Source organism: Chlorocebus sabaeus, chromosome 20 (assembly GCF_047675955.1).
Source record: "Chlorocebus sabaeus isolate Y175 chromosome 20, mChlSab1.0.hap1, whole genome shotgun sequence".
NCBI classification, from domain to species: domain Eukaryota; kingdom Metazoa; phylum Chordata; class Mammalia; order Primates; family Cercopithecidae; genus Chlorocebus; species Chlorocebus sabaeus.
The window spans coordinates 107,910,838-107,925,378 of NC_132923.1; the positions used below are offsets into that span (position 1 = coordinate 107,910,838).

Here is a 14,541-nt window from a genome sequence, read left to right on the forward strand (position 1 = left end):
TAAATTATCCTGCCTCCACTGAACAGATTGTCACTGCTTTCTCTGAAAGGTCAGGATAAGTTTTGCATATGAGCCTTGGAACAGGGTGATCTTTGAGTCTGGGAGAATGTATGACCACATAGGTCTGACAGAAGCATCACTTGCCATCAGCGGCCACTGGGCTTTCTGTTTCAGTTGACCTGCAGAGCTTAAGGATGTTGCATTCTGTGACCGCCCGCTCTGCCCAGTAGTTGTAACCCTTAACTATTTTGAGGAAAACAGTTGGTGATTTTCCTGTGGTTTGTTTAATCCTCAGGATTCTGTGGTGTCCTAAGATCACATTAGATCAGTCCTGGTCATTGAACAGTGCCAAGCCAGAGTGTGACTCGAAGGGAGTGTAGGCCATTCCTTCATGCCCAGGCCGAATGTCCCTCCTCCCTCTACATGGCGTCAGGCTCTCACATGCTGCCAAAAGCAGTGATGCTGTGGACAGAGCAGACTTGGGACAGAGCACTCTTGACAGTTAAATTCAGGAGGGCACTTTTTTTATTGTTACTATTTTGAATCCATCTAGAGATAAACCAAAGTAGAAAATAGTTGAATTGTTTTTTTTTATTTGCCTTAAAAGAAAAATTTTGTCTGAAAATAATATAGTTTTCCTAATGATCCATTCTATCTAAGAAAGGAAAAAGCAGCTACATTATGTTATCTATTACAGGTTTTTAGTCACTGTTAAAGCACTTTTGGACATAGTAAGTCAGTGATTTGGAGAGGCTTTACTTGCCTTAAGATAACATATTCAAAATCCTTCTTATTAAGCTGCTCAGCAATTCTAGCCTATGGAAGCGTGAAACTATGTTTTAAAGACTTCACAGCCCATAAATTGAGCCAGGTGGCTTCTGAATTGTGTTACTGCAAGACACTTCCTGTTAAATAACTGGGTGTGTCTCTATTATATTTTTTTAATGGAGTTGACATTCAGTGCCAGGCAGACATTTCAACATAAAGAACCCTCCAACGTTGTTACCTACACGTTGTAACCTAGCACATTGTTACCTGGAGAGAGACTTGTATGAAAGAAACTCTATAGTAAAGGAAAAATTTCGCAATTCTGAGTTCTCACTTATTTAACGTGTTAACTGAGTACAGCATTACATTCTAAAGAAACTGGAGGCTGGGTCAGTGGCTCACGCCTGTAATCCTAGCACTTTGGGAGGCCCAGGTGGGCGAATCACCTGAGGTTTCGAGACCAGCTTGGCCAACATGACAAAACCCTGTCTCTACTAAAAATACAAAAATTAGCCAGGCGTGGTGGCGTGTGCCTGTAATCCCAGCTAGTGGGAGGCTGAGGCAGGAGAATCGCTTGTACCCAGGAGGTGAAGGTTGCAGTGAGCCGAGATCACGCCACTGCGCTCCAGCCTGGGCAACACTGAGACTCCGTGTCAAAAAATAAAATAAATAAATAAGTAAAGTGGAATCATTTTTTGTTAGCAGGCTGGGTGATCTCTGACAAGCCCTGTAGCCTGTGTGTAGTGTCAGTGTGTTTCAATGCAGAGGAACTTTAGTCAGTGTGTGCCCGTGTACACACAGCCTTATTAGAGTTTAAATAAATTGCTTGTAACTTTCCTTTCTGATTAGTTATGATCAATAAGATGGTTTTGGTTTTTAAATATAGGCAGTGGTCACAAAGCTGGACTTTTCACAGCTGTGTCAGACCAAACTAAATATTTCTTGAAAACATAATTTACAGGGCATTTGTATAATCTTGTTTATAAGTATCTTACAAATTTTGCACTTTAGTTATATAAATTGTACTCTTTAATAGGCATTAATAGGATGGGGGGCTTCTTTTGGATATATGTTAAGCCACCAAACCTCTTGGCTGGAAAAGATACAGCAATACCATTTAAAGACGTTTGCATGAGGTGTATACAGATTTCAGAGAATTCCAGCCTATTCTAAAACTTCATGGAAATGAATTTGGAATCTCACAGGGAAGTAAATAGCTCCAATCTTTTTTTCACTGATAATCACATGTGACAGATGTGTTTTACGTAGAGTAACAGGAACCTTAAAAAAAAGTTTTTTTCTTTCACATGATTTAACAGTTATTACACAGTGCCTGAATGTAGATCTAATTGTTCTCTAAGATACCACTTTTAAAGCTAAAAAAGATGAGTTGTATGTGGTGTTTGAAAGAGCGTTATATATCTTGTAGCATTATATATTTTGGATTCTTATACCAAGCATCCCTGTCTTTGCAGTTGCCACCAACTACTTGGGAAACAAGAAGTGTCCTGTGTATGTAGCCAGCCTCCTCCTAGAAAGATAGGAGTCTACTTTGAGAAGTCTCCCTACCTCTTGCAGTGCCTGTTGGCACAAAGCAAAGTGATTTCACCTAAAGAGAAGACAAAGCCGATCCTTAGTTTGCAAAATCCACCTAACCTTTGCTAAGCATGACCCTCATTGCTTTCTCTTTAATGTTAGTGAAGCTGGATGTCAAAATGGTACCAACCAGTATTTTCTTTGCTCTCTTCTAGATACGGTTTTGTGGAGTTTGATGATCTGCGTGATGCAGATGATGCTGTTTATGAACTGAACGGCAAAGACCTTTGTGGTGAGCGAGTAATTGTTGAGCATGCCCGCGGCCCACGGCGAGATGGCAGTTACGGTTCTGGACGCAGTAAGCATTCAAAGGCCATACTTGTATCAGTAACGTGCTTTTATTATCAAATGCTAATTATTTAAAGTAATTAATTGATATTGCATTTAAATGTATTGATGTTTAAGCTATTTTATAAATTATGTGTCTTTTTAAAAAAATGTAGAATTACAAATAAGCCTTTGATAATGTTTAATTTTAATTAAATTAATGACAATTTCTTGTTTGTAATACTTTATAAATATGTTTAATGATGTGTGTTTGTGTTGTTTTTTTTTTTTCTCTGTAATGCAATTGTTTAACATAGATTTAACAAAGACCTCAATGTTTTAATTAAAAGAATCCTTTGAGGCTAAGATGACTGCCTGTTCCATTTGCTGACCTTGGGTTACCTTTCCATGCGTGGCTCTTTGAACCATTGTGGCCCTTGGCTGACCAAAAACAGGAAGCCATGTGACGACCGCAACCTTTCCCCATTAGACCTGGGTGGTGAGGATCCCAAGGGTTAGACACAGATGAGATTAAACTGAAATAGGTGCCTGAAAATCTTTTTTTTTTTTCATATAAAATATTCACAAAATTTTTAATCACTGTGAGTAACACCAGTAACTGATTAGTAATTTGGTTACTTATTTCTAAATTGTTAAATTGTTAATCGTTTTTAATTTATGCATGTTAATCTTAAATATAAATATTAATGAATATGTATACTTACAACTTTTTAAATTAAATTAAATGTTTATATTTAGCTGATTGCTTCTTTAAAAATCTATTTTAGAATTAAGGATGGGAATAGAGTTAAAACGTGCTATTGTTTGGGGTGGGGGTAAATAATATATTTAAGTGGGGGTGTGTGCTGTGTCATTTTTTTTCCTTTTCCTCCACTGAAATAATCTTATTTATTTGAACCTTCCAAAGGTGGATATGGTTATAGAAGAAGTGGCCGAGATAAATATGGCCCTCCTACTCGCACAGAGTACAGACTTATTGTGGAGAATTTGTCAAGTCGGTGCAGCTGGCAAGACCTAAAGGTTTGGGCCCCATTAACCTTTTGGGGTAAGGTTGGGCAGGAGTTAAAGTTGGGAAACAGGTAAATTTGTGCAGGCCTAGGCATACCCAAAATATAATGTTGTATGTGTGAAAGCCTGCACAGAGCTGGAAGTAATTAAAGATTCCATATGAGTACAAAATATATCAGAATTATACTTCTACTGAACATTGTGGGACCATCATTCTAAGGACACATCTGTGAGTTTGTTTGGTTTGGTTTTGTTTTTTGTTTGTTTTGTTCGAGACGGAGTCTCACTGTGTTGCCCAGTCTAGAGTGCAGTGGCACCTTCTCGGCTCACTGCAACCTCTGTCTCCCGGGTTCAAGCAGTTCTCCATCTCAGCTTCCTGAGTAGCTGGGATTACTGTCACCCGCCACCACGTCTGGCTGATTTTTTTGTATTTTTAGTAGAGATGAGGTTTCACCATCTTGGCCAGTCTGGTCTTGAACTCCTGACCTTGTGATCCACCCGCCTCAGGCTCCCAAAGTGCTGGGATTACAGATGTGAGCCACCGCACCCGGCCTGATTTTGTTGTGAGACAGAGTCTCACTCTGTTGCCCAGGCTGGAGTGCAGAGGCACGATCATGGCTCAGAGATTAGTTGTCACTGTGTTACCTAGACTGGTCTCCAACTCCTGACCTCAAGTGATCCTCCAGCCTCAGCCTCTGCAACTGCTAACATGACAGAAACTTGGCCCAAATGTGTTATATGAAATTTCCCTCTGTAAAGAATGTTTGAAACCCCATCTCTACTTAAAAAGATACAAAAATTAGCCAGGCGTGGTGGTGGGCTGGGCACCTGTAGTCCCAGCTACTTGGCAGGCTGAGGCAGGAGAATTGCTTGAACCTGGGAGGTAGAGGTTGTAGTGAGCCAAGATCGTGCCATTGCACTGCAGCCTGGGCAATAGAGCAGGACTCTTGTCTCAAAAAAAAAAAAAAAGTTACAGGAAGATGCCAGTATAGCTACTCACCAGTCAGTAAAATGGTTGAAACCACCAGTGTTTCCTGCAGCATTTGCTGTAACACGCAAATTCACATCAGCTTCAATGTGTATCTTTACTGGTGAAATTGACAGTCTGACCCATGTTCTTTCATAAGATTTTTGATGGAATATTTGTCCTGAAAGAGTTTTAGTGTCAAAAATTAAGATTCATTGCTAATGTTGGCCATCCAGTGTAGTCATTCCAGCTTTTTATTATTTTTTAGACAGAGTCTTACCCTATCACCTAGGCTGAAGTGCAGTGGCGCCATCTCAGCTTACTGCAACCTCTGCCTGGGGTTCAAGTAGTACCTCAGCCTCCAGAGTAACTGGGATTACAGGCGCATGCCACCATGCCCAGCTAATTTTTGTATTTTAGTAGAGACTGGGTTTCGCCCTGTTGGCCAGGCTGGTCTTGAGCTCCTGACCACAAGTGATCCACCTGCCTTGGCCTCCCAAAGTGCTGGGATTACAGGCATGAGCTACCACACCCGGACCCATTTATTGACAACAGTGTTTTTAATCTCAATAGGGAAGAAAAACTTACTAAGCAGTATCATAATCTGAATGGTCTTAGGAGGATGCATGAAACGGGTGTTGTTTTGTCTCCCTTCTTGCTTTTTTTGGCCATATTTAAACATGTCATCTCTAGCAAAATGAGTGAGTGTATTTAGGTTCAGGAAACAATAGTTAGGAATCCTTTACATTTGTACAGTTTTAATTTAAAGCACTTCTATTTTTCCCCCCCTTTTTAAAATTTAATCCCAGCAACCTTCAAGTAACAGATGCAGAAAAGCTGGGACCTGGACTCTTTAACTCCCAGTTTTTTCAGGTGCATCATGCTTATTGTCAGCACCGTGGTAGAACTTTACTGAATGTCTGCCAGCACGATTCTGCTTGCTGAAGGAATGACTCCAGTATTCTGAGAGTTAGGGATTGAACATCATGGATAGAAACTGGAAAGCTACTCTCTTCATCAGTAGAATGCTAACTCGTCATGTGGTGTCACTAAATGTAGTATTAAATTAACTTCGTAGAAAACCTCTTAATTTTTTTGTTAGAGCCTAGTTACTGTTGGGGGAAAGGCTTATGGGGTACCTGTATAAACTGGCCGTAAAAATATGGGACAGTAAGTTGTGCACAGCCACAAGAGGCCTCTTGTGGGAGGAGGAAAGCCTTATCGCCATTATGTTCCCATGCTCTGAGCAAGACTTGCTCTCTTATCCATAAACACTGTGTTCAAGGAGAAAGACACTCCTTTGAAGCACTGGAATGTGGCCAGACATGCGGCCTCCTAGTTAAGCCCGCTCCCACCAGCTACTCTGATAAGTTAAAGATATGCTGTTTCAGCACAAAGGAGATTCATTTAAACCGCCACTGCTATAGATTACGCGTATGACACACTGCCTCCCTTTCACCGTTTTGCCCTAAACGTCGGCTTCTTAGATCTAAATGATTGTACTCAATAAATAGTGTGGAGACGAGAACTCTGAGCCTTTTGCAGGCTTCATTTTGCAGTTAGCTACCTGGCCCCCACTCTTTATGCAGTCTTAACCTCTCTCTTCTCATTCCTTCATCACCACCAGACTTTGGATGTCCTATGAGTGGTATTGAGGCTGGTCCCCCACAGTTACCACCCTTGGTTGGCTCTGCATGTCTGTACCTTCAGGGAGTTCCATTCTCAGGAAACGAGAGTAACAGATAATTGAGCAGATTTCCTAGCTCTCAAGCTGGCCAGCCTAGATAGAATCCTGGCTCTGCCACTTGACCCTTAGCAAGTTACTTACGTCTTGTGCCTCATATTCTTCAACTATAAAATGGAGTTAATATTAATTTCTACTCAAGGTTATTGAGATAATTTAGTGAACTGTATATATAAAAAGCCTAGAATAGTTTCTGGCACAATGTATGTTAGCTATTTATCAAGGAAATACAAAAAGAAAACAAATTAGGGGATATTAGTAGTTTAAAAAATAAATTTTATTTTATTTATTTTTTTTTTTTTGAGATGAAGTCTTGCTCTGTCGCCTGGGCTAGAGTGCAGTGGCATGATCTCACTCACTGCAACTTTCACCTCCTGGGTTCAAGTGATTCTCCTGCCTCAGCCTCCCAAGTAGCTGGGAGTACAAGCGCCTGCCACCACGCCTGGTTGATTTTTGTATTTTTAGTAGAGACAGGGTTTCACCAAGTTGTCAGGCTGGTCTTGAACTCCTGACCTCAGGGATCTGCCCACCTTGGCCTCCCAAAGTGCTGGGATTACAGGTGTGAGCCACTGCGCCTGTCCTTATTTTTTTGTTTTGAGGCAGTGTCTTGCTCTTTACCCCAGGCTGTAGTGCAGTGGCACGATCACGGCTCACCGCAGCCTCAACCTGCCTGGGTTCAGATGATCCTTCCACCTCAGCCTACTGGGTAGCTGGGACTACAGGCATGTGCCACCACACCTGACTAATTTTTATAGAGATGGGGTCTTCCATGTTGCCAAGGCTGGTCTCAAATTCCAGGAATCAAGCAGTCCTCCTGCCTCAGCCTGTCAAAGTGCTGGGATTACAGGCATGAGCCACCACCCTTAGCCCCAAAACTTTATTTAAAGGAACAATTTAATGTGTATTTATTGTCTCTCCCACCCACCTATTATGGCTGGTGCTTTAAAGAACCTCAGTACATGATTGGTGGGTAGATGAATATATTTAAGAGTGAACTTTATTCTGCGGAACGCTGGCATTTCTTAAGAATTAAGTTCACTCAGATCATTGCATTCAATATTTTAGCAAAACATAATATAGTCACGCTTTTTTTTTCTTCAGGATTATATGCGTCAGGCAGGAGAAGTGACTTATGCAGATGCTCACAAGGGACGCAAAAATGAAGGGGTGATTGAATTTGTATCTTATTCTGATATGAAAAGAGCTTTGGAGAAGTTGGATGGAACTGAAGTCAATGGCAGAAAAATCAGATTAGTTGAAGACAAGCCAGGTTCCAGACGACGCCGGTCCTACTCCAGAAGCCGGAGTCATTCAAGGTACTGTTGATGTCTTTTGTGTATTGGAGCTCACCATAAATTCATTACTGAGCACATAGATAATTTATTTACATTTTCCTTGAGTTCTTAATAACATGATTCCATCTAGTTCAATAACTTAGAATTTTGAACTGAACATTTATTTGTAAAACTCTTGAACTCTTAGGTCATGAGTACAAATAGAAGTAAAGTCCCTTCTCTCAGAAATCAGAGGCCTTGCTGGGCGTGGTGGCTCACGCCTGTAATCCCAGCACTTTGGGAAGCCAAGGTGGGTGGATCACCTGATGTCAGGAGTTCGAGACCAGCCTCAACATGGAGAAACCCCGTCTCTACTAAAAAATACAAAAAAAATAGCCAGGCATGGTGGTGCATGCCTGTATTCCCAGCTACTTGGGAGGCTGAGACAGGAGAATTGCTTGAACCTGGGAGGCAGAGGTTGCGGTGAGCCGAGATCGCGCCATTGCACTCCAGCCTGGGCAACAAGAGCAAAACTCCGTCTCAAAAAAAGAAACAAAAAGGGAAATCAGAGGCCTCCTTTCACATTTCTTCTTGGGATCCCTAGATCCTGCTACCTTGGTTGAGGGCACACATGGAAACTGTCTTATTTAGCACCTGAACAGGCCAGGCACTGGGCTAAGCATTGGAAAGGCATTATAAAGAAGACAAATGGCCAGACACAGTGGCTCACACCTGTAATCCCAGCACTTTGGGAGGCCGAGGCGAGTGGATCACCTGAGGTCAGGAGTTCAAGACCAGTCTGGCCAACGTGGTGAAACCCCATCTCTACTAAAAATACAAAAGTAAAAAAAAAATTAGGCAGGCGTGGTGGCACACACCTGTGGTCCCAGCTACTAGGGAGACTGAGGCAGGAGAATCGCTCAAACCCAAATCCGGGAGGCAGGGGTTGCAGTGAACAGAGATCATGCCACTGCACTCCAGCCTGGGCAACAGAGAGAGACTCTGTCTCAAAAAAAAAAAAAAAAAAGACAAATATGGTCCTTGCCCCCCTGAAACTCAGTCTAGTGTAGAAGATGAGTATTGAATAAACCATGCCATTGTGACAAGGAAATGCACACAGCACAACTAGTCTGAAGAGCTGGCAACAGCTTCCCTAAGGACATGGAGCCCTGATGGATAAGACAGAGATGGTGAGCAGAAGAAAATGCTTTATTTTTTTGAGACGGAGTTTCTTTTACTCTGTCTCCCAGGCTGGAGTACAGTGGTACAATCTTGGCTCACTGCAACTTCCACCTCCCAGGTTCAAGCGATTCTCCTGCCTCAGCCTCCTGAGTAGCTGGGATCACAGGTGCACGCCACCAGGCCTGGCTAATTTTTGTAATTTTAGTAGAGACAGGGTTTCACCGTGTTGGGCAGGCTGGTCTCGAACTCCTGACCTCAGGTGATCCACCCACCTCGGCCTCCCAAAGTGTTGGAATTACAGGCTTGAGCCACCGCACGTGGCGAAAAAATGCCTTTCTATCTAGCAGAGAAAAGGGTGTTTCTGAAAGCCTGGGGGCAGGAGAAAGTTTTCCAGAGTAGAGAAGCTAATATAGAGAGGTAATGGGAAGAGTGGCTTGCGATAAGGCAGAGAAGGACCAGATACACTGATCATTAGGCCAGAGCAAGAATGGAAGAGTAGTGGGAAGTCATTGGAGACTTTTCAGGTTTTGTTGTTTAGTTCTTTTGACTTTTTATTATGGAAAATTTGAAATTTATATATGAAGCATTGGAGAACTCTGTTTTGTGTGTGTGGTTTTTTTTTTTTTTTTTTTTTTTTGAGACGGAGTCTCGCTCTATCACCCAGGCTGAAGTGCAGTGGCGCAATCTCGGCTCACTGCAAACTCCGCCTCCTGGATTCACGCCATTCTCCTGTCTCAGCCTCCTGAGGAGCTGGGACTACAGGGGCCCGCCACTACGCCTGGCTAATTTTTGGTATTTTTAGTAGAGACGGGGTTTCATCGTGTTAGCCAGGATGGTCTTGATCTCCTGACCTCGTGATCTGCCCACCTCGGCCTCCCAAAGTGCTGGGATTACAGGCGTGAGCCACCGTGCCCGGCCACATTGGAGAACTCTGAATTGCATCTCCCACTCCTCCAGCTTCAGTAGTTTTTATTTTGCCAGTCTTGTTTCACATCACCCCCTCCTGCTGCATTGTTTTAAGGCAAGTCTAGACATCCTATCATTCTACCTACAACTGCAGTAAGTTGTAGAAATTATGATACTTTGCCGCTAAATCCTTCAGCGTGTGTCTCCAAAAATGAGGAAAACCACAATTCTGTTTTTTTACCTAAGAACATTAATAGTAATTCCATCAAATTACTAAATTTCCAGGCCATATTCATGCTTCCTCAGTTATTCCATGGATCTCTTTATAGTTGGGTTTTTTCTTAACCAGGATCTAATCCAGTCATGTAGTACAAAGGGTTTTTAGTAGTAAAACCTCATGTAGTCACGCTTTTAGTCTGGAGCAATTCCCTTCATTACATTTATTTTGCTTAGGTTTGGGTTTGTTTGTTTGAGATGAGGACTCTTGCTCTGTCGCCCAGGCTGGAGTGCAATGGCGCCAGCTCAGCTCATTGCAACCTCTGCGTCCCAGGTTTAAGCTATCCTCCTGCCTCAGCCTCCCAAGTAGCTAGGATTACAGGCGTGAGCCACCATGCCTGGCTTATTTTTCTTAGTTTTTTAATAGTATCTCACATTCTGTATTTATCTGTTTCTTCTTGGTATTATTGAACCTGTATCTTATCCCCTGAACTTCCTGTATACTGGAAGTTAGGTCTGGAGAGGTGTGATTGAGATGCAGGTTAAACATTTTTAGCAAGAATACTTCATAGGTGATGGTGCCTGGGCAGCTTTGAAAGCTTCCCTCTTTCTGTCATAATGAGATGGTCTAGGCCTATCTTTGTGCACTTCCTGCTTTTATGCCTGGAATCAGTCATTTTCCCAAGGAGTCCTGATTGGTAGAAAATAAGAACCTACAGTCTGGATGCATTAAAAAAATGTTGTAAAGCTTGGATTGTCGGTCTCTTTAAAACAGCTCTCGTCACAGTGAGATGAATAGATCCTGAAGGGGAAAAGTACATGCAGAAAGGCTGGTTGTTGAACAAGGGGAGACATGATGGTGGCTTGCCCAGGGAGGCAGCAGCAGAGGTGGAAAGACTGAAGATCAGGAGGCATGATCATGGGTGTGTAAGGGGATAGGGGAAAGACGGGGGAGCCGAGGATTGCTGTGATTTCTGTTATGAGGATCCGTATGAATAACAGTGGCATCAGTGCACATAAGGAGCTCAGCAAAAGGAGCAGGTATCAGGGGCAGTTAGAATTTTAGGAGCTGATAAGAGGTTCAGGTGAACCATCCAGATGGAAGGTTTGCAGGTGACTTCATCTGTGAGCCTAGAACCCAGGAGAGAGTTTGTCCCTGGACACAGGCAGTGCTGTACATATTGAAAAAATATCAGGCCGGGCGTGGTGGCTCACGCCTGTAATCCCAGCACTTTGGGAGGCCGAGACGGGCGGATCACGAGATCAGGAGATCGAGACTGTCCTGGCTAACACGGTGAAACCCCGTCTCTACTAAAAAATACAAAAAACTAGCCAGGCGAGGTGGCGGGCGCCTGTAGTCCCAGCTACTCGGGAGGCTGAGGCAGGAGAATGGAGTAAACCCGGGATGCGGAGCTTGCAGTGAGCTGAGATCCGGCCACTACACTCCAGCCTGGGCTCATGCCTGTAATCCCAGCACTTTGGAAGAAGCTGAGGCGGGTGGATCACCTGAGGTTGGGAGTTCGAGACCAGCGTGACCAACATAGAGAAACCCCGTCTCTACTAAATACAAAATTAGCCGGGCATGGTGGCAGACACATGTAATCCCAGCTACTCGGGTTTCTGAGGCAGGAGAATCACTTAAACTCGGGAGATGGAGGTTGTGGTGAGCTGAGATCGCGCCGTTGCGCTCCAGCCTGGGCAACAGGAATGAAACTCCGTCTTTTATATATATATATATATATATGTATGTATATATACGTTTTGATTGATGCTTATCAGCTAGACTGTTGTCAGCAAGTATTAAAAAATATTTTCTCCCCCTAGGTCTCGCTCTCGAAGCAGACATTCCCGTAAGAGCAGAAGCCGAAGTGGCAGCAGCAAAAGCAGTCATTCTAAGAGTAGATCCCGGTCCAGGTATGTCTTCCATGGTATAAGTAGAGGTGGTCAGCAGGTAATGCCTGTACCCTGTCTCACTTTTTTCCTTTTTTTTTTTTTTTTTTTTTTTTTTCAAAGAGACAGGATCTCACTGTCACCCAAGCTGGAGTCCAGTGGTACAATCATGGCTCACTGCAACTTCACCCCACTGGGCTCAAGCAAGCTTCCACCTCAGCCTCCCAAGTAGTTGGGACTACAGGCACATACCACCACACTCAGCTAATTTTTTAATTTTTTGTAGAGACAAGGTCTCACTGTGTTGCCTAGGCTGATCTTAAACTCATGACCTCAAATAGTCCTCCCAGACTACTGCGATCACAGACATGAGCCACTGTGCACGGCCTCACTTAGATTTCAGTCATGTGACCAGTCTTCCTTCACCTCTGCTTTTTCAACTCCTCCCTACCCCCAAAGACAGAGTCTCGCTTTGTCACCCAGGCTGGAGTGCAGTGGTGCAATCTCTGCTCACTGCAACCTCTGCCTCCCGGGTTCAAGCGATTCTCCTGCCTCAGCCTCCTGAGTAGCTCGGATTACAGGCGTGCGCCACCACGGCCCGCTAATTTTTGGTATTTTTAGTAGAGACAGGGTTTCACCATGTTGGCCAGGCTGGTCTTGAACTTCTGACCTTGCGATCTGCCTGCCTTGGCCTCCCAAAATGCTAGGATTACAGGTGCGAGCCACCGCACCTGGCCAGTTTTTCCAGCTTCTGATTGGCATTGTGGGGGTTCAGAAAGCAATCCTTAGCCAGTGCCAGCCATGCCTTATATTGGGGGGTGTAACTCCACATGTATGCCCTTTGATCTTTTTATCTCCTGATTAGCATAAAGTCACATGTGACAAACAATATCCCATGTCTCCTCAGGTCGGGCTCCCGCTCCCGGAGCAAGAGCCGGAGCCGGAGCCAGAGTCGGAGCCGGAGCAAGAAGGAGAAAAGCAGGAGCCCCAGCAAGGACAAGAGCCGCAGCCGCAGCCGTAGCGCTGGCAAGAGCCGCAGCAAGAGCAAAGACCAAGCTGAAGAGAAGATCCAAAACAATGACAATGCTGGGAAACCCAAGAGCCGGAGTCCTAGCCGGCATAAAAGTAAGAGCAAAAGTCGGAGCAGAAGTCAGGAGAGGAGAGTGGAGGAGGAGAAGCGAGGGAGTGTGAGCAGGGGCAGGAGCCAGGAGAAGAGCCTCCGCCAGAGTCGGAGCCGGAGCCGGAGCAAAGGGGGCAGCAGGAGCCGGAGCAGGAGCCGCAGCAAGAGCAAGGACAAGAGGAAGGGCAGGAAGAGAAGCAGGGAGGAAAGCCGTAGTCGCAGCCGCAGCCGCAGCAAAAGTGAGAGGAGCAGAAAGCGAGGCAGCAAGCGAGACAGCAAGGCGGGCAGCAGCAAGAAGAAGAAGAAGGAAGACACTGACCGCTCCCAGTCCAGATCTCCATCCCGCTCCATGTCAAAGGAGCGGGAACATGCCAAGTCTGAATCCAGCCAGAGGGAAGGTCGAGGGGAGAGTGAGAATGCTGGCACCAATCAGGAGACCCGGTCCAGGTCGAGATCCAATTCCAAATCGAAACCAAACCTTCCATCAGAATCACGCTCCAGATCAAAGTCAGCTTCAAAAACCCGATCTCGGTCCAAGTCTAGATCCAGGTCTGCTTCCAGATCACCCTCCCGATCTAGATCTAGGTCCCACTCAAGGTCCTAACTGGCTACGGCCACAGCTGGAACTACCCGAGAAGTCTTTTGTACATGTTTGGTAGCCGTAGCACAAGTGATTGGAGTAGAACATGTCACTGCTGTACATTTTTAACTCCCCTAATGGTGTGTCTATAATTGTTAAATCTAAGTGCTTCCTCTCAGTAAAGCCTCCTGGCGCCAGGCCTTCCTGCTCGACTGAAAAAAATTTTCTCTTTGAAAATCCCCTTTTACTCATGGCCCACAGTAGAATATCCAAAACGCCTTGGCTTTCAGGCCTGGCCTTTCCTACAGGGAGCTCAGTAACCTGGACGGCTCTAAGGCTGGAATGACCACGTAGGTAGGTATGGTGAGTTCAACCATTTTTGCTCTTGAATTGATGCCCTTCGATGTATGCCATTTAGTGAAAGTGCTAAGTCTTAAGTTTCCTACCACTTTGGTTTCATATTTTTGGACTTAACAAAGTTGTGAATAGCACAGTCGAGGAAAATTGATACCTGCAGTAACCCATAGGAAATAAACTGTAGAGTTCCATATTCTGGTATTGTGATTATATTGTTTTATATTAAAAAAGAAAAGAAAAGAATTTTTTTTAATTTTATTTTTCCCCGTCTTGCAAAGTATAGTGACCCCTGTTTCCATTAAATTTGAATAAAGACTATTTTTGCTTGACAAAATTTCATGGTGCTTGAATTGAAGTTGTACTTTCTGATATATCTTGATATGTCTTTTCTTAGCATAAAAAGTTCATGGGTAGGCCAGGGGCGGTGGCTCACGCCTGTAATCCCAACACTTTGGGGGGCCGAGGCGGACGGATCACAGGGTCAGGAGTTCAAGACCAGCCTGACCAACATGGTGAAACCCCATCTCTACTAAAAATACAAAAATTAGCTGGGCGTGGTGGCACACGCCAGTAATCCCAGCTACTCGGGAGGCTGAGGCAGGAGGGTCACTTGAACCCGGGAGGTGGAGGTTGCAGTGAGCTGAC

At 44.3% G+C, this 14,541-nt stretch overlaps 1 protein-coding gene across 5 annotated transcripts in view; it reads left to right on the plus strand.

The window, feature by feature from the left end:
- SRSF4 (serine and arginine rich splicing factor 4) overlaps positions 1-14,230 on the plus strand; it is a 32,051-nt gene extending 17,821 nt beyond the window's left edge. For 4 of the 5 annotated variants that reach the window (XM_073007590.1, XM_073007587.1, XM_073007588.1 and 1 more), the window contains 6 exons: positions 2,520-2,662; positions 2,982-3,130; positions 3,560-3,672; positions 7,473-7,687; positions 11,774-11,863; positions 12,747-14,230. In XM_073007590.1, the coding sequence (XP_072863691.1) occupies positions 3,040-3,130; positions 3,560-3,672; positions 7,473-7,687; positions 11,774-11,863; positions 12,747-13,563 (1,326 nt within the window). In that variant the 5' untranslated portion in view covers positions 2,520-2,662; positions 2,982-3,039 and the 3' untranslated portion in view covers positions 13,564-14,230. The remainder of the gene's footprint in view (positions 1-2,519; positions 2,663-2,981; positions 3,131-3,559; positions 3,673-7,472; positions 7,688-11,773; positions 11,864-12,746) is intronic. The other variant, XM_007979717.3, reaches the window with a different exon arrangement.
- Positions 14,231-14,541: the final 311 nt, after the last annotated feature.